At 46.3% G+C, this 19,148-nt stretch overlaps 2 protein-coding genes across 3 annotated transcripts; one reads left to right on the top strand and one right to left on the bottom strand.

Annotated features, from left to right (window-relative positions):
- Window positions 1-1,608: 1,608 nt before the first annotated feature.
- On the bottom strand, window positions 1,609-7,179 carry TCEANC2 (transcription elongation factor A N-terminal and central domain containing 2). The gene is made up of 4 exons (XM_064428937.1): window positions 6,949-7,179; window positions 5,881-6,018; window positions 4,279-4,472; window positions 1,609-2,540 (listed from the first exon to the last, which is right to left on the bottom strand). Exons 1-4 carry the CDS (start codon window positions 7,052-7,054, stop codon window positions 2,352-2,354), a joined length of 627 nt encoding a protein of 208 aa, XP_064285007.1. The 5' UTR covers window positions 7,055-7,179; the 3' UTR covers window positions 1,609-2,351.
- Window positions 7,180-7,326: 147 nt separating this feature from the next.
- TMEM59 (transmembrane protein 59) lies at window positions 7,327-15,371 on the top strand. Of its 2 annotated transcripts, none has more exons than XM_064428930.1 (8): window positions 7,327-7,557; window positions 9,477-9,582; window positions 11,706-11,800; window positions 12,002-12,154; window positions 12,426-12,510; window positions 12,801-12,882; window positions 13,585-13,693; window positions 14,406-15,371. In XM_064428930.1, the coding sequence occupies exons 1-8, from the start codon at window positions 7,369-7,371 to the stop codon at window positions 14,559-14,561; spliced, it is 975 nt and encodes a 324-aa protein (XP_064285000.1). In that variant the 5' UTR covers window positions 7,327-7,368; the 3' UTR covers window positions 14,562-15,371. The 2 variants fall into 2 exon arrangements, with proteins under 2 accessions (XP_064285000.1, XP_064284999.1); XM_064428929.1 differs by having other exon boundaries at window positions 12,798-12,882.
- The last annotated feature ends 3,777 nt before the right edge of the window (window positions 15,372-19,148 follow it).

The raw sequence follows: 19,148 nt of genomic DNA, 5'->3' as shown, positions 1-19,148 counted from the left end.
TTTCTCTAGATTGCGTGCCTCTCTCATTTAACATTTCCCCTGTTAAAACAGATTTCAGTCTCCATGCCAGAGAAACCAAGCATGAGGGAGCCACTGCTCAGCCCTTTCATCCTCCCTTCTTAATCTAGAAGGGTTTCCCCAGCAGGAAGACTGGGCTGCATCACCCATGGCAGGGAAGGAAGAGCCAAGGAGCAGCAAAGTGATTCAGCAGCTAACCCAAGGCATAAATAAACACAGTGTGCAGGTGAGGCTGCCCCATGGAGGGAATCTGGTTTTTATAGACTAATTAGAAACTTCATTAGTGCCAGGTATCAAATATCCTGTTGTTTCATTCAGCATCACCCTTTGGGAAAATGAAACCCTTTTTGGCCTGTTGCTTTCCCATCTCTGTTTTTGTTTTCTTTTCCCACCTTCCTTTCTGTGTTTGTCTTTAAAACTTTCTCTGGTTCCCTAAATTCCTCCTGTTGTGGGTCTTGAGCCCAACTCTCCAGACTCTTTTCCAGTTCCTCCAGTCAGTTTACTGCAAAGCTGAGTCTGTGAATCCTCAGCCCAAATGTTACTGCCAGGTTCAACACCAAGATAAAAGAACTGGACCCAGAGCTTTACATTTAGGTTCCTTTGAAGCAAGTTGGGCAAAAAAATCAACCATTAAATAGAGGAAATGTATAGGAGAGTTTTCTGCTTGTGTGCAGCAACTCTGCATCCATGAAGTTACTTCCTAAATGAAAAATATTTGGCACAGCCAGCCTGTATCTGACCTGTGTGGGAAACTTCTTTGGCCTGGCTCTCATTAGACCAGAAGTTCCTCATTTGCAGGAATTTTGCTTCTCACATTACCCAAATAGAGAAAACACAGCCTGGTACCAGGAGCAGGAAGCTGAAAATAAATAACTGCAGGTCTTGGTGTTGCAGCTCTGATGCAAAAGCTGTGTCATTCATTGATCCTGAACCCCTCCTGATGGTCCAGCATACACAAATTCAATTACAGCTGTGCAGTTTGAAGCTATTTTAAGTGGGAAATGGGATTGCTTGTAAGAAATTGAGGCTTTTCCCATTTTTTTGCTACAGCCTGGTCAACAAGTGTTACATGTTACTGAATATTACCCACACCATCACCACACACGAGCTGTGCCTCCAACACACCTGACTTCAACTTCCTACAAATGAAACCTGTGTTCAGCTGTTTGAGGACACCTTCAATATGCACAGGCAAAACTGGTCTTGTATTGGCCCAAGCAAACAAATCAGGGTTTAAGATTCTTAATATTCTTAATAGAATCTGCAATTATCTAATTAAATTTACGGAGTTCAACACCTCAAGTAAGTTTTGGGTGTTTCTGCTAAGGGTCTACAGATAAAAAATGTATCTAGCAGGTCCACGTAGTGACAGTCAGTCATTTTTAAGATGAAGATGTGAACACCATGCCTGGAACAGCCTTAGTAACAACTTAAAGAGAACAAGACAACTTGTGGCACAAAAGAAATCGGAGCAAATACAGAGGCAACAATTCCAATTTTCAGTAACTAGAAAGAATTTAAACAATAGTTTGTTGCTTAGATTTGTTCACGCAATCATTCTGAACCATGTTTCTTTAGAGTAAAAAAGCCTTTAAAAGGAGTATTTAGTTTTATTTAGATAATTCATTACAAGTTTTTTTTCACATTACAGTAAAAACAAGCACCATGTTTTACATCATGAGTGAGGTCTGGAAGGCTGAACGAGCTGCTCCTTGAACAGCTGAGGCATTAAACAGCACCTTTACCCTGGGGCTTTAGCAAATGCCCCAAATCACAGAATGACTGAGAGAATGTAAGTTACTGAAATCCATTTTGCATCCAGCTCTGGAATGCAGCAAAGGGAAATCACCTTGGCAAAAGAGCTCTTGCCACAGGCCGGGCCCAGCTGCAGCAGACGTGGCTGATTTAGGGCTAACTAGAGTTTGCAATTATCCCCCAGGAATCCCCTCCCATGGACCAATTACCCATAATTACCAGTATTTCCAGCCAGCAGAGCACAGAGCTGCTCCTTTAAAAGGGTTATTCAGCTGAATGCACCTCAAGGTCCACATCAGGGATCGAGCTAAACTGATCTACAAGAAGCGGGCACAAGAGACAAACAGGTGAGTCAGCAAGGATGGAGAACACACAGAAGAATAGAAGAAACTTTCCTTGCAACAAGCCCACATGGATGTCCAGCAAGTCAGATTTCCAGCACCCATTTCATCACTGGTGCCCTGTTTGTGGAGTGGTGCCAGGGAGTCACCCAAGTCAGCCCTTCACCGCAGGAAGGGCTCCCAGTTCCACGGAGATGCAGGCACAGGAAGTTCTCCCTCGGGATCAAGCACAAGCCCTCACTTTTTATGGCTCTGTACAAAGGCAGGGACAGGGAGTGTGCCATCCTTGACTCCTGCTCGGGTCTGGGGTTTGTGCTTTAATGAGAAGACAAGGGCTCGCACGGCCCGGCGATACGGAGCGCTAATGAGGCGGGAACAGAGATGAAAAGCTTCGCGCTCAATATTTTCAGCCAGTGGGTGATCAATCTGAAAACAGCAAAGTATAAAATTAGATCTTTACATTTAATAAGGAGGCCAGCTGATTGAAATTGGAGTTTGGTGCCTTTCAGTGTTTCTTCATTAATCAGCTTAGATTCAAGGAAATCTGCTTCCCATCACAAGTGTAACAGGAAGAGCAATTTAATTCCACCCTGGCAATTAAGGGACAAGGCAGCGTGGTCAGTGGCAGGGAACATATCCCCACCTCCAGCTGGGTGGCAGTACTTTGCCATCACAACAGGAAACTAATCTGTGACAAGCTTTGGGTATCAGGCTCACTGCAATTATAAGCTATGCTGTAGTGTCTCCATGAAGCTCACTTTTGATCTGGCTGATATAAGGTACCTTGGATACTATTTTAAACTTGATTCCAACAGCAACTCTAAGACATGCCAAACACTTGGCAACTCTGCCTGCTGCTATAAAGGGAAATGTGGGATCTCTGTCTGTAGAAGGAGGTGTAATTAAGAACGCAGAAAGGGATTTGCTAAATGTTAATTATGTAGTTATTGCTTCAACATGCGCCAAAACCTGTAATTCAGCACAGTTTAGGAAGAAATCCCCCACCCTTCAAGAAATGGTTTTAATTTCACTCCTGCCTTTTGTGATGGGGAATCTTCCATGCATTGCATGCAGGAGATTCCAGTGAGCTAAGTGGTATCCTGCAGGTCCTTCCCCACACAAGTTTTGCTACCCATCACTAAAAAGCCCCTGGGATCCACTCAGTCCCAGCTCCCCTTCTCTCTTTTGTCAGCCTCTCAGGTGTCAGTGCAGCAGCTGTGGCTCCCCTGCCTTTATAAGCAGCTGAACTGCTGTGACCTCTGCCTGCACATGTGGTGGCTGTAGGTGTTTTCAGGTGAGTCCTGTTCAGAAGCAATCCTGCTTTACCCAATTCTACTTGTTTTAGGATGGTACCAAAATCTTTATGTTCCCCAGATTTAGACTTTACTGCCACTATAATAATATATATATATAATATAATCACCATGCATAGCTGTGCTTTCTAAGAGCTAAGCTTGACTCGCCAAAGGTGAGCTCCCACCTCCTGCAGCATTCCTACAGTGCACCATCCTTCCATGCTGCCCCAGACTGGAAGCTGGAGAGGTTGTTCTCACAGCTAGCAAACACAAAACTTTCAAACTCTTGAAATGTTTATCACTTCACTTATCATTCAAAGGATAATTAATGAATAAGTTGAAAATTATAATTATTATGGCATTTCATAGACCAAGCAAACTAGTTATTAAGCCTTACAGCAGAGTCTTGTTCATTTAATTAAACATACCTGAGGGATCTGGTATTTATCACTTTATATACTGTCAACTTGCCTCTCCATTTTTGCTATAGATTTTCATTTACAAATATTTAATTAGGAAACAGCCAAAAAGTCCCACTGTTGCTTTCATAGCTGTTTAGTAGGAAAAACTTCATCTTCTATTAATTTCCTCCTTCTACAGCCCAACTGCAGTGGCCACACAAGTAATCTGTTGACAGGTTATGGAAATGACAACAAATACGCCTCACTCACAATTAGCAGGTCCCTTGGTGAACAACCAAAACCCATTATCTACCTTGCAAATGAAGTTACTTACAAATCCCTAAAAATAGGAACAGATCAGCTGGTTGTCCCCACTCGGCAGGCAGGACCAGCTTGGCTGGAAAAGGTTTAACTTGTTCCCACAAGAGGGAATTTTTGGAGCCCCAGACGAGCGGCTCTGAGCTGTACCTCCAGTTCCAGGGCTTCACTGAGCAGCTTCCGAGCGTTCCTCCTGAAGGCCTCGGTCCTGGGGTCGCTCCTGACCTCGATGGAGGGCCTGTTGGAGTGCTCCCTGATGAAGGTCCTCCACTCCCTGAAGATGTCCCTGGCCAGGCTGGACACCTCAGGGTCAGGGTGTTTGCGCGTCCTGTTCACCGTGTGACCTGGGAACAGGAGAGCTCCTGTGGGGCTGGCACCAGGAAGTCACAGTGCCACAGCAGCCACACACCTTCTCAGCTGGGCACTCCCAGCAAAACCACCAAAGCGTTCACACAAACATAAATAGAAAATGACAGGATTTAAGCATGCAGCTTGAGAAATTAGCAAGGAATTGTGAGAATCGCCTTCCCAAGGCACCCAGGTGTGGAGCCACACTTATTTAACACAGACTATGCTAGCTGTTTTTACTGATCCTGGATCTGGTGCAGGTTTTTAAGCTTGGCCTACAAAAAGTGCTGTTTTTTAGCTGGGAACCTGTTTTGCATCAAGGGAAATATAGGCTGGATATTAGTAAAAAGTTTTTTCCAGAAAGGGTGATAAAGTTCTGGAATGGCTGCCTGGGGAGGTGGTGCAGTCCCCATCCCTGGGTGTGTTTAACAAAGCCTGGATGTGGCACTGGGTGCCAGGGTTTAGTGGAGGTGCTGGGGCTGGGTTGAAGTTGATGATTTTACAGGTCTCTTCCAACCCAGTGATTCTGTGAATTCTGGGAATTTAGGAAAGTAGATGTTACTGTGATGGCTGCAGCATTTAACATGGGAACACCACAGTGACTCCAAGCAGAATCTTTCCCATCCAGAGGCCTGGCAGTGCAGAAGAGGCTTTCCCCTGCGAGGAGACAAAAGGGACCCGACTGCTTCCAGAGGGATGTTTTTCCCTGGCCAGGAGCGCTGTCGGCCAGGAGATGTCACTGTTAGGCTTCAGTGCCTCTTCAGGCCGGCGCTATTCAGGCAGGACTGGGAAACAATCCCGGGAAAAGCCCGAGTGAGCTGAACATGGCAAATGCAATGACAGATCAGGAGGATGGGGAAAGGGGCGGATGGCAGCTCCTTTTGCAGGGCTCTGTGAACAGAGATCCGGCTGCTCCGACGGCAAACAAAGGCCGGGATGCTCTCCCTGTTCGGGAAGGGCAGGGACCATGTGGTCACCGTTATCCCTCCCCCAAGTCCTGGCAGGCACGGGGCTGTGCCTTTTGAATCCCCTCTGCTGGGGATTCCTCAGCGTGGGGATGCAGAGAGCAGCTCTGGGCCACTCTGAGATTTTCTCACCTTCAGGGGATTCAGGCAAATCAGATAAATGAGCACTGACAGCAGGAGAAGGAGTAACCCACAGAGTTACCCCGGAGAGCTCTTCAAAATTCTGACCACAAAAGGGGTGATGCAGGATTTCCTGGGAGGAATCAGAGCTGACTTTTTCAGTACAAGCTGTGCAAACTGCAGCCTTGATATCAACAACATTTCACTGGCAGCAATTTCCTCATTTCTTAAAGAGCTTCCAGACTAATCTCTAGTGCACTGACAAGCCAAGCAGACACAAGACAGCCTAATATTCACAGTTTAGATAGACCAGATGTACCTATTTTAGTGGAAAGCAACACTTCCTTGGAAGGTATCTTCTTCTTCAGCTCCTCCAAGGCTTCCATCAGGTTCTCTTTTGGTTGCCCAGGAAGCTCAAGGATAGACTTCCATCGTTTTATGTCTTCCACAACCACAACTCTCTGGGAAAGAGAAGAGCTCCTTATGAAAGTGGAATATTGTTACGAGAAGTAAGGACACCACCTTTATCTCAGCTAATGGGGCTGTTATCAATACATGAATTATTGATCACGGCATCAGAATAGGCGATGGAATATATATGCTTGGAATTAGGAAACTCCTGCAAATCAAGACTGAAGTCACCAGCAAACAAAGGGAGAGGCTTCACCCCGCTCTGCCAAACTCTGAGCACAAAACAGCAAACTCCTACAAGTGTTCTCAAGTAAAGGAATCCATTGTATAAACGTTTCTAAACAGGAAAAGGGATTAAGAGGGAGGTGGCTGATTATCCTGAGAATCCAGCTCAGATTGACTATAGAAGTAAAACAAGTAAAAAAACCAAGTAAAACAACCTGAATACACTGCACAGTTCCAGTGTTTTTCACTGGTTGTACCACAGACCTTGACAGAACAGACTGCAAACAGTGCAAGTCTCATATTTTGGATGTGAAGCATCTTATGCAGTGGTCAGACAACTGCAGTGCTTTATGCACCATTCTTTTAATTTTTGCCACACTCGGTGAACTTTTGGTGCAGCAGATGTTCTGCTGTCGTGTTTATACAAGGAGGTGACCAAGAGGGGATCAGCTCTCGTGCAGGTCTCAGGCACGACATCCATGAAATGAACTGAAGGGTTTTCCTTGCTGGAAAGGGATGAGAGCCGGCTGCAAACACTGAGCCTCCAGTGTCACCGGGCTGTTCTCGAACAGGACCAGATCACCAGCCCGACCCTGCACCACGCCGTAATAACCCAGGGGACCCCTTCCGAGGCAGCAGAGCCCTGTGCAGCCACCTCCCTGCTCGGATCCCGCCGCGGCGCTGCAAACATTCCCGTGTTCCCACACCGCCGCCCGCCCGGGCCGGGCCCCCGCTCCCTCCCAGCGGTGACCTGCCTTGAGGGACTCGATGGTGACCTGCCGGCAGGCGCGGGGCCCGGGCGCGGCCCGGCGGGGGCTCTGCGGGCCGCGGGCGCAGCGCACCACGAACCGATCCATGTCGGCCCTGCCGCCGTCCCTCACGGAAGCCGCCGACGCGGCCCCGCCATTTCCGCCCGGTAGTTCCCTCCAGGGGCGAGGCCCTATGGGACGGCCGGGGGTACCGCGCGGAATGGACTACATTTCCCAGAGGCCCCGCGCGGGAGCCGATGCCTCTGCCTCGCCCTTTCCGCACGGTAGTTTCCGCTGGGGGCGAGGCTCTATGGAATGGGCGGGGATGCCCCGCGGCGCGGACTACACCTCCCAGCAAGCTCCGCGAAGGGCATATCTCGCGAGAGGCTGCCGGCGGCCGGTGCCGGGGCGGAGGAGCGAAGATGGCGGTGCGGCGGGGCGGCCTCGCCGTCCTCCTCCTGCTCCTGCCGCTGTTCCTGGTGATCCAGGCGGGAGCCGCCTCGGGCCAGCTCCCCGCCGCCTCCTCCGAGGCCTTCGACTCCGTGCTGGGCAACACGGCATCGTGTCACCGCGCCTGCCAGCTGACCTACCCCCTGCACACCTACCCCAAGGTACGGCGGGCCCTGCCCCTCACCTGCGCCTGCCCCGGGCTGCACGGCCCTTCCTTGGCCCCTGTCCCCCTGCAGCTCCCTCTCCTCTCTAGAGACAGGTGCTTCGTTATCTAAATAGATGGGTAGGCTGCCGCTTGCCAGTGAAGCGCTGTTGTCCAAGTGCAGCTTTGTCAGTGCTGGGGTTTTGTGGGTTTTGGGCGTTTGGCTGCTCTTTTATTCCTCCCGTTCCCAAAAAGGCAGCTGTAATTTGGCTCCGTATTTTGGGCACTGAAACAGTGCTGTGGTCGTGGCAGGGCAGAGATCCTGAGTCAGGGCTCCTGTGCGGCTCTTGGATGTTGAAGCGTGAAGCATAAATGATGACAAACAAGTAGCTCGTCAGAGCCTTCGTGGCAACTTTTTATCTCATGGTAAAATACTTCAGTTGTGTCTGATAGGAATTTAATTTAATCCACCAGGGTTTGCTGTTGGTTCATGCTTGTATGCTTTTGAACTACGGGCTTAAATTTGGAAAATTTCACAAATCTCATAATTCCTTGTTCTTTGTTGGTTATAAACTTCATTATAAGCTGCAGCTGTGTAGCAGGTGGAACTCTTACCCCGTATTTGGGATTTCACAGGAAGGCAGCAGTGCCAGGATCAGGTAGCAGGGCTTTGTCTGCTCCCCCGTGGAATTCAGTTGGATTTTGTAGCTGGAAGGTAACAGGGATTTGTGTGGAATATGGGTAAATTTACACAGCTTGTTTTGGTGTATTGCATTTTGGAATTTTGTTACTTTACTTTTTCAGTAAGAGTTTTGTCATGTGTTGTTGGAGCTGTTCACTGATACAGTCACATCTTTTACATTTACTCTTTGTTCTGTTTGTCACAAAACTGCTGGTGGAATTGAAAGAAATTTGTTTTAGTTGCGAGTGGAAAACAAGACAAAATTCATTGATTGTGATGGAAAAACATCTGTGCAGCTCATTTATCTGGATACCAAATTACAAAACGTTTTCTGCTCCAGCACCACCCACCCTGTCAGTGCTGGATTCGAGCTTTAGTTTATACTAATAATTTTCTCCTCTTGTGCCTTCAAAGCAGATGAGCTCATGGTGTGGTGACAGTGGCCGGGTCATTTACAGCAGGTTGTACAAGAGGCGTGGTGTGTTTGGTTGTTGTTAAATTAATTCAGGGCCCCTTCTGCACCTGTGCAGCGTGAGTGGCTGCTGGCTCTGACATTCTGGGTCACGGGTCAGTGGCAGGGTGTGGTCACTGGGACACTCCTGTCACAGGGGCTGTATCCCACATCCGTTCCCCTGGAGCTGTGGACAGAAGAAATACCGCGTGTAGGATTTCTGTGTTTGCCTCATTTTAATAGCTGGCAGTGGGGAAGCACTTTTGCCCTTCAGTTCAATGTAATAAATAAACATTTGTGTTTGTAGAGCTGGCAGTAGGCAGATAACCAGGATGCTGTATAGGATATCAGAAAATAATCTCTTTTTCTGATAGTTCTGTTGTAGCTCTGATTAGAATCATCAATCTGTTTATATACATTGTGTTCCACTGTCAAAATTAGAGGATTTTGGTTTTTCCTGCTGGGTTTTACCATTTAAATTCTGAGAATGGAGCTTTCCTACTCTTCATAGGGTTAAACATCAATAAATCTTTTACAGCACTGTCTTAATTTCAAGCACAACACTTTCTCAAACATCCATTTTGCTGGTGAGCTGTGGGTGTGGAATTCCAGAACCCCTTTTGCTGCTCCAGCTTTGCCAATGAACCCGTGGGTCGGGCTCATCCCATTTCACACTGAGCTGGGCTGGTGGAGGAAAGGAGGGCAAAAACACCCAACCAACCAACCAACCAACACCAAAAGAGTTTGTTTTCTGCCAATGTGCTGTGGAGTGGGGGTTTGCAAGCCTGTCCTTGTGCCTCCCCAGGAAGAGGAGCTGTACGCCTGCCAGCGCGGCTGCCGGCTCTTCTCCATCTGCCAGTTCGTGGACGACGGCGCCGATCTGAACAGAACCAAGCAGGAGTGTGACTCAGGTGAGCCCTGCAGTGCCCCAGCAGCTAACACACAGTGGAGGGCACAGCTGCAGGGTCTGAAGGGGTGCTCTTGAGTTGGTGGCCTTCTTTCAGTTGTTTTGGGTTTGTTTAACAGCTTTGTAAAGTCTGTGTGCAGGATATGTAAAAAACGTTTTATGGGAAGGTTGTTGTCTGGGAGTTTCTCCTCAGTGCTGATGTTTTCATGAATTTCTCAAGTATCATCAGTGTCAGTAAAATGCACTATTTCTAATATTTTATTTTATTTACAATAAACAGTTTGTCATAGAAAACACAAAATGCCTGGGGGGAAATTCAGGCAAATGAACACTTGTCTTTTAATAATTCCCTGTGACAATCAGTCCTGTTTGCCATTCCTGAAAAATTTGTATATAGAAGTGAATTGTTCAGTGGGGCACAGATCTCACAGATCTAAGCTTTGTAGTTTGTGGTCTGGCCTACATCCTAAGCTTTTCCTGCAGCTAACCCCTTGGGAATGAGGTACAGCTTTGTTTGGAATAGGCCTTTAAGTACTAATTCTCTCAGGCTGTCTGTGTTACAGCAGAGATGTAACAGTGAAGATGAAATACAGAATCATTTAAGTTGGAGAAGACCTTTAAGATCATCAAGTCCAGCCATTCCCCCAGCACTGCCAAGCCCACCACTAATCGTGTCCCCAAGTGCCACACCTCTGTGTCCCTCCAGGGATAATGTGATACAGGCAAATTAATAGTGGGTTTGGAATTGTACAGAACTTTGTTCCAATAATACTGAGGAAGCTGATTCACAGCTTTATTCAGAAAGGAAAGGCTGGAACTCTCCACCTTGACTACCAATACAATGAAGCACCAGGCCAGCACTCAGGGGAGGCTTTTGGCCTCTCAGTAGCTCCTGAAAGCAAGAGAGCTTGTGGCCAGCTCAGGCAGGGAAGCAGCCTGGCATGCAGAGATGCTGATGTGTTAGAAAAGTGCAGTAAATACTCCAGGAATGGGCTAATGCTGCAGTCTGTCACAGGGTAGCTGTGATCCAGCCTGTCAGTGTAGTTGTCAAACCACACACACAGAGTGCCATGAAGCAGGGTAATGCAGCAATAGAGCACATGTAGGGTAACGGAGCAGTTGCTTATTCCTGGTTTAACTCTTCTTTCTGGGGCTGTTGTCTTTGCTGGCTTATGTTCTCTGATCTGCTGGTGGGTGCCCTGCGTGTTCTGTGCCTGGCAGATCCATCTTGGCTGCTCTGTCAGTTCTGTCTCTGGTGCTTCCTGCACTGACTCCGTGGCAGCTGTAGCATGGACTGGCTGCTCAGGTGCCATGAGCTGAGCACTCAAAGGTTTAGCTGCTGCTGCCATGCTTCCTGCCAGCTTCTTAGTCCTTATGATGGTCCACTTGTTCCTCTGGAAAACTGGGAGAGCTCCTGTCCTCTGTGTTGCTTTTTGGGTGGATTCTTTAGTTCAGGTGTTACTGAAACACTGTCCACCTAAGCTTTAGAATAGTGCAGGAGAGCTGTGCCTGTGTGTCATCTGCCTGGTTTGTCCATGGGCAGAATAAACTAAATTATTCTCTTCAAATAATTTAGATTTCTTGGTCTTTATGACCTCTAGTGAGCAATTAATAGAAGCTCTCTATAAAACAAAGAGTTATCTTCATTTTCCATAAGAAATTATTCCATAATACTTGAAGGGCAGTTTCTGTATTAGCAGGAAATGCTCCTTTGATTTTCCTGTGATACCATGGCTTCTGCTGTTACCTCAAAGGGATTTAATGGACTGATGGTCCCTCTGTTCTCTTTAGGAGTCCATCTCTGTTCTCTGATGTTTTGTGTGATATGTAGAAGAAAGCTGTAGTGGTGGTGGGAGGATCAATGAGAGCTTGCATCCCTGAGCTCAGCCAGGGTAACACTGGTGATCATTTGCTCTGATTGCAGCCAGATTTCAACTCCCTGCTCTGTTGAAGCTCTGATTCTGTCATTAGACCTCAGAGCAAATGCTACCCTGGGGTTGCCATATCTTCCCCTGCAAAAAGGGATTGTCAACTGCTGCTTTGTTTCTGATCCAACTTATACTGAGAATGTTTTCTTGACTAAAATGCAGAGTTTATCATCTCATTTGGGGAACTTCTCCCTTGCAGCCTGTACTGAAGCATACTCCCAATCTGATGAACAATATGCTTGCCATCTTGGATGCCAGAACCAGTTGCCATTTGCTGAGTTAAGGCAAGAGCAAGTAAGTAGGTGACATGTTTTTCAAATACCACCTACTTGTTTCTGTTCAGTGTGTGTCTTCTCTTTTAAAATTTCTTCAAATGGAAAATAAATCTTCGTAAGAACTGAAATCTAGACATGAGGTGAGGGGTGAGCAAGAATGTAACTTCTGTCCTTTTCATGTTAAAACAAATGGAAAAAAATGTTAATGTTGTGCTTGCAGTTAATGTCCCTGATGCCACGAATTCATCTCCTCTTTCCTCTGACACTGGTGAGATCATTCTGGAGTGACATGATGGACTCAGCTCAGAGCTTCATCACATCCTCATGGACTTTCTACCTTCAGGCAGATGATGGCAAAATTGTCATATTCCAGGTGCTTCCTTTTTTCATTGAGATTAAGGTGTTGCTGCTGACTTCAACTCTGCCTCTTCCAGCCAGAGAAAAGCCTCTAGAGCACCATCTAAAGTGCTTTGTTTTTCCTAGTATTTCACTGCCTTTAGGGCCATTTTAAAATTCAAACTTAAAAGAATGGAGCATTTCTTAAGGTTAATTTCTGTATTAGTTTTGAAAATGTAAATTACCAAAATTATCAAAACCAGTGAAAGCTTTCTAGCAGGCTCTCCTAACTCCTTATTTTGTTTTAGTCAAAGCCAGAAGTGCAGTATGTTCCACAGCTTGATCAGGAAACTGGAGATACAAAAGCATCCTTGTCGCTGAGTAAAACAGCCTGTAAGTTGTTTTTTGTGCTTTGGAAGAGTAAATGCAAATGTTCCCTGTCATGCAACTTTAAAAAATGATGTTGCAGGTGGCATGTGGAAGCTGCAATGTAATTATTTACTGTGCAGAGCACACCGTGGCAAAGTGCGATAGAAACGGAGCTCTGCTGGAAATGGGAGCCTGCGAGCTGGGGCTGTTTTAAAAGCTTCCTTTTGTGCTGTCTGTACAGACAGAGGGTGTGGGGTGTGGGTTCTGCCTTGCCTTGCCCTCGTGCCCTCTGTCTGTCTGTTGTGCCCCAGCAGACGGACGCCCGGGGAGCTCGCAGACCTTCCGGGGGCTCTTCGAGGAGCGAGCCAGCGACAGCTTCTTCAAGTGTCTCTCCATGTACGTATGTCCTGAGCTGGCTGTGCCACTGGGCAGGGTAAAGGCCTTTCCTCTGGGTGTGCAGCCCTCTTGGGAAGTCTCCAAGTCTGTAGGATCAGGATGCACAGCATCACAGTTTTGTATCTGACCGTTAGTGCTGCTGCCCTGTGTTTTCTGCATGCTGTCCTGCCAGCTTTGATTTTTCCTTTCCATTTCAAGTGAACAACATATTGATAATTTCCTGCACTGTTTTTTGAGTGTGTTCTGGGAACTGTTTAATCAATACTGTGTTTTGCCTGTTCATTAGCTCTGAATGTGTTTTAGGGCAAGGCACTTTGTTTTGGGATTGTGTCGTGTAGCACGCTGCTATGTCTTGTTTCCAGGCTGAAAATATTCAGTATGTATTTATTAAAGCTTTTTACTTTCTCCTTAAAAGTTCACACATGAAGGATCAGTAAGTTGTCCTGCCAATGCATAACAGAAAAATCTGGTTTTAAATCTGTAAACAGGAGGATTCTTAGGGCCCCATAACAGAATCCTGCAAGTCTTTTGTGATATCAAGGGGGCATTAGAGTACCCAGGAGTCTGCAGTGGGCTATGTAGCTGGAAGGGCCAGAGACTAATGAATTGGCAGGAAAGGCAGTCAGAAATGAGCCAGACTTTTTAGAGGTCCATTGTCTTGTATTCAGTCTATGAAATCTATCAACATTCTTGTCATTTCAGAAATTCCAGTTGGATTTTAACCACTACGCTCGTCCTGTCAGTGCTGGTGCTGCTCTGGATTTGTTGTGCAACTGTAGCTACAGCTGTAGAGCAGTATGTTCCATCTGAGGTACTGCATTTCAGAGCAAAAGTGTTTGGAATTTATTCATTATGTTGCTTTTCTGTTACAGCTGTCCAGAGACGAAGAAATATTTGGGGGAGGCTCAGTTAAGGAGGGTTTTCTTATTTTGTGGCTATGGATGGCAAACCAATTTTGTTTATTTAAATGATGGATTTATAGCTGAGCATTCTTGCTCATTCCTGTGGCTCACAGGAGCTCTGAGCCTTCTTCAGCCACGATGTCTTTTGGTTTGTAGTGCTGTACCCTCAACAACCTTCAGGGTGCTCTGAGCAAATGGAGGCTGATTCTCGTTTCTCTGGGAATGAAGCTGTTCTGAGGGTTGGGTGGTGTAGGGAGGACCCAGTTTAGGTTTAGTGCAGGAGGATCAGTAGTGAGAACAGTGACAGCACAGTTATTGGTGATATGTATGAGTGCAGAGTCTCATGGAGGGGAACAGGCACTCTCCCAGTGCCCAGAGAGTCCTGACTCAGTGATTGCACACCAAAGGAGCTGTTACACAAACGCTGTACCTGCCCTTGTTCTGGCAGATTTCATCTTCTGGGTGCAAGTCTAGTTCCAGCCCTGAATTTCAGATGTTACAGAAGGCCTTGTGTTGCAGGGCTGCAGCCATCAGAACCTGGAATGCAGCTGCATAATGAAATCCATGTCATTCACAATATGGAGGGTCTTTGTCTTAAAGTACCTTGTTTAAATGTTTCAGAAGCTGAGCATCTATGGAGATTTGGAATACATGAATGAGCAAAAACTCAACAGATACCCACCCTCTGCACTTGTTGTGGTTAGATGCAAGACTGAGGAACATGAAGAAGCAGGACCTCTTCCTACAAAAGTCAATCTGGATCAATCTGCAATTTAAACCCGTTGGATCCGATAGACTAATTCTAACAGAGCTAGAAACTCCTGATTGATTCTGGTGGTTCTTCAGATGAGAAGCTTAGCAGCCAGTCTTTAAATGCAAATAAAGTTGCAAAATCATCAAATGTCATGGGATTTTGTTTTCAGCTAGTAAAGAAGATTCAGACATTCAGACATGAATTTGTTTGTTTCCAGGTATAATCACTTTTCACTGGTGTTTGCTATTGTGTCTTTTTGCTTACAGAAGTTGTAAGCATGCTTTCCATACTTCTGCCAGGACACTTTCAAACTTACTTGTGTGTTCTAGGATGTAATGTGTACAGTCAGAGTTAGCTTTGTAAAGGTATAAGACATTTTAAGTAGGCAGGACATGCCTTTCTAGTGTTGCACCTTCTGTTGTAGTTAAGAGAAAATATTATAAAATTATCTGCTGAATTTTTTTGTACTTGTTAATGTCCATGCACAAACAACCCTGTCTTCAAAAATAGAAATATATTTTTTCTACAGTGTGGCAATATTCGAGGTGGAAAGCATTTGTGAGGTACTGTAAGCTAGAATTCAGCTTGTGAAAGATGGAAATGTGTTAAAATTTACAGACATATCCCTTCACATGCAGAACATTACATGGTCAGTTATTTTGTCAAACTTTAGCCTTTAAGTCTTAAATTGCTTGTAAAGTTAGCACCTGTGTTTTCTGAAAACTTCTGCTTTCTGTTCTTAATTAACTATTCTGGTCTTGTAACTTCATTTACAGAAACAAGTTGATTCCTGAGAAATGAGAGCAGACAAATAAAATTGACTGTATAGAAAATGTTGACTATATAGCTTTTTGCAATGGTTAATTATTGACCACAGCAGGCTCAGTGTGAAAGCCTGTCTGTAGCCTTCCTCTCATGGGCAGCGTGACCTGATTTTGCTGTGATTCACTAGCACAGCAACAATGAACAATGTCCCTCATGTCTAACCTATTTTTTGTGGATCTTATTATATGCTGGTTCCCACAGTGCTGGCAAGTTGGGGGTGTTGGTGATTTATTTTAGGGTGTCTAAGTGAATGCTGGCTAGAACGCACAGTCTTCAATTCACTGTCATTTTTTTGTTGATTAGACAGAATTCCCTCAAAGGCTGAAAAAAAATGTAATGAAGAACTGTGGAGATTGTGGGTGATACAGTGATGTATTAAACCTGGCTCAGGGGTGTTGGTGAGTGCAGCTGATGGAGCCCTCCTGGGGCAGGAATGTGCAGACCCAGCCCAGCAGTGTGGCTGTCGGGAGCTTTCAGGTCGTTGAGGATGTTTGTTTGAAGCAGGTTTCTATCAGCCTGCAGGAACTGCAATCTCAGGTCTTAAATTATCAGCTGAACTGTTCAGTGGGACAGCCCAGAGGTTTGGTGCCAGCAGCCTTGCCCTCTGTGTCGGTGCCACTGCAGAGGCCGTGCTGTGGGGAGGGCAGGGTGCTGTCTGGGGACACTGGGCAGGGACAGGAGCTGCTCTGTCAGTGATGCTGTGTTTCTGTTGGTGCAGCAAAGCCCAGCACAGCCCTGCTCTGCCGGGGATGCCAGAGCTCAGATGTGATCTGTGCAACCCTGTTCAGCAATCACTGCCACTGCTGCCTTTACTTCAGGGATTAGTGCCCATCTTAGCACTCTGGTGTTTGGGATTTCCAGAAGAGACTGCAGCAATCCCCGTTTTTTAACTGAATAGCTTATGGAAATGTTTGCAAGTCTGTGTAAATGTTTTCCTTTACCATTACACGTGGCTGCAGAGGGAGCAGCTCTCTGCACACGTGGCTCTGCCTGTTCCAGTGTGGACAGTACAACCTCTGTTAGGCTGATGACTTGATTTCACAAAACTTTCTCTTCAAAACTCCGTTGCTTACAGCCCTGGGCTCGAGTTAAGCAAACAACTTGTGCTTTCATTGGGTGTTTTGTCTTTTGTTTGCTGTTTAATGGCATTTCAGCTGAGTGATCTGTGCAGCAATGTGCTCTGGGGTCACAGAGAGCTCTGTGCCTGTGGCACTCTGGCACTTGGCACCGCTGTATCCAGAGCGAGCCAGAGCCTGAGGAATTTGGTGAGTGTTGTACTTGTAAACTTGTCAAAAGATCTTCCCTCAGTAAAATCAGATAATAGCAAGTAACTGAACTGTTTCTCAAGATTTCTAATCTAAATGGACTCTTTAAGCTGTCTTGGCATTTGGCTTTGCAAAATGTCATTTCCTATTCATTTTTTGTTAAATGTTTGACTTACTGACATCTCCATTTTCAGAGGCTGCAATTTGGGTTTGATCTCTGCTCAAAACCACTGTTTAAATGAAGGGCCTTAAATTATTGAAATTGCATGAGGAAAGCATTTTATATTCTCTTTAGGCACATGTTCAACTGAACCTGTAGTGGGTTTAAAATGGAATCATCTAGATACAAATGAGGTGACCCTCTTAAGTGTGTGCAATTCACTGCTGGCAGAAATAGCCCAGGTACATTTGAGGGAAACTGGGGGTTTTTTAGGTGCTAGAATTAACAGTAACCTTCTATCATACTGGATACACTGATATTATTTGCCTCTTCAGCTTTTCCGATCTTTGGAATTTTTGGTTTTTATTTCTTTTTTATACTTCAGAAGAGCTTCCTTATCTTTTTTACATCACTGTCATGAACTCATTTTTCTGAACTCTGAGCAGTCTTTGATGTGGGGTAACTGCTCTGAAATCCAACTGCCTGCTTGGCTACAGCTGAGCTTGATAGTCTGGAGCAGGAAACAGATGGTGCTAGATGTCAGGTTGTAGAATCATCACATTTTTTAGCTTGGAAAAGACCTCCAAGAATGAGTACAACTATTTCTCCAGTACTGCCAATGCCACCAGTAACCCATGTCCCCAGGTGCCACATCCATGTGGCTTTGGGGGTAGTTACTCCACCACTACCTTGGGCAGCCTGATCCAATGCCTGACAACTCTTCCAGTGAATGTTTTGGGGGTTTTTTTCTGCTATCCAATCTAAACCTCCTCTGGTGCAATTTGAGGCTATTTCCTCTTGTCCTGTTGCTTGTTAATTGGGAGGAGAAGAGCCTGAACCCCAGCTGGCTCCATCCTCTTTTCAGGGAGTTACAGGGAGTGAGAAGGTCCCTCCTGAGCCTCCTTTTCTCCAGGCTGAGCCCCCCCAGCTCCCTCAGCTGCTTCTCATCACACTTGTGCTGCAGAGCCTTCCCCAGCTCTGTTGTCCTTCTCTGGACATCTCTTACAGACATTTGTCCCCAAGGGTGGGTTGACTGCACATTTTAAACTCTTCACTGTAGATTGTTTTGCAGGGTATGCACAGCTGACCTGCTTTACCTGGCTCTTACACAGGGCTCTTAGCAAACTCCCAACCACCTAATAAGCTTTGTGAAGGCTCAAAATAGTCATGCATCAAGTCTGATTAGAAACTGGGACTTCCTCTTTAAAGAGCAAGGGATCCAGAATTTAAGATCTGCTTAGTCTGACGTTTTTCCACATTGGAGCAGCTGCCCAGACTTGCCGACTGTTTGCTGCTTGGCATTGGACGTTTTCATCCAAGATCCTTCTTGAAACAGGAGGGTTTTCTACCACCACATTTAGTAGTGATGTATTCCAGTGAGAAGCTTCTGTTTTGGACAAATTGGTGCTGCTGTAGTTAAGGAGGAGCTCCTCCAAGAGAGTGTTTAGTTCTGGCTGGTCTGTGAGGACAGGGCTGGAGATGGCCTGGCCGTGAAGAGTGTTATGAACTCAGTATAATTGGGGGTGGGTTATGTGTGGGGATGGAGAGGGAAGCTGGAGCTGTGGCTGTTCCTCCATGTCAGGCATTCCGTGGTGCTTTGAATCAATTCAAGGCAATGCCAGCTCAGAGACAATCTGGCTGCCAGCCTCTCTTCCACAGCCCTGCTGGGACTCTCTTGCTTGGAGCCTGTGGGGAGGCAACAATTTGGAAGCAATTGAGTCCTCTGGACCCTCTTGCAAGAACAATCCAGGCTCCTGAAAACCTTTATGCCTTTTCTCCCCACTACCCCCACGGAAAAGCCGCCTGCTCATGAAATTTCATCCTTGAAGCTGTAAAACTCCTCTCTGTGGGAGCTGTGCCGAGACCTGCAGCCAGTTCAGAAGGCTCCAATGTATTTGTAAGTTCATGTTTGCTTCAGGCTGAGCTGCTAAGCCTTCCTGCAGGCCTGGAAATTCAAGCACTCAGGTAAAAAGGACCCTGGAGGATTTCCTGTGCCTGTGCTCATTGCCCAAGCAAGGAAGCTGTTCCAGATGGTTGTATCCTGCACAGCTCTCCTGAGATCTCATCATCTGGCAGGAGCCTGGGCTGGTGCTGCCACAGGGGCAGTGTGACAGCTCTGTCTTGGGAAGGAGACTTTCATGAAGATGAGACTTTCATTTTCCTCAGGCTCTCACTGTGAAGGGGTTTTCCATGACCAGCATGGGGATAAATGCAGTCAGCACAAGCTAGAGGTGAGTGCTTGTCTTCCAACCTGGCAGCAGAGCTTCAGCTCCCTAAATCTCTGTTTACTCTGCATTGTCTAATGCCCTGTTGCGAAACCACGTTGGAGGCAAGAAGAATGAGAGTTTGTTGTTGGCTTT

The sequence above is a fragment of the Passer domesticus genome, chromosome 7 (genome assembly GCF_036417665.1).
Source record: "Passer domesticus isolate bPasDom1 chromosome 7, bPasDom1.hap1, whole genome shotgun sequence".
In the NCBI taxonomy this organism is placed as follows: domain Eukaryota; kingdom Metazoa; phylum Chordata; class Aves; order Passeriformes; family Passeridae; genus Passer; species Passer domesticus.
This window is presented reverse-complemented; position numbering and strand designations above follow the sequence as displayed.

Excerpts from the sequence above, each read along its gene's own strand:
- TMEM59 (XM_064428929.1), top strand. The coding sequence starts at position 7,369 with ATGGCGGTGCGGCGGGGCGGCCTCGCCGTCCTCCTCCTGCTCCTGCCG. Across the intron at positions 7,558-9,476 it reads CCCTGCACACCTACCCCAAG|GAAGAGGAGCTGTACGCCTG; the intron begins GTACGGCGGGCC and ends GTGCCTCCCCAG. Across the intron at positions 12,883-13,584 it reads TTCTTCAAGTGTCTCTCCAT|AAATTCCAGTTGGATTTTAA; the intron begins GTACGTATGTCC and ends TTGTCATTTCAG.
- TCEANC2 (XM_064428937.1), bottom strand. The coding sequence starts at position 7,054 with ATGGATCGGTTCGTGGTGCGCTGCGCCCGCGGCCCGCAGAGCCCCCGC. Across the intron at positions 6,019-6,948 it reads CATCGAGTCCCTCAAGGCAG|TTGTGGTTGTGGAAGACATA; the intron begins GTCACCGCTGGG and ends TTTCCCAGAGAG. Across the intron at positions 4,473-5,880 it reads GTTGCTTTCCACTAAAATAG|GTCACACGGTGAACAGGACG; the intron begins GTACATCTGGTC and ends TCCTGTTCCCAG.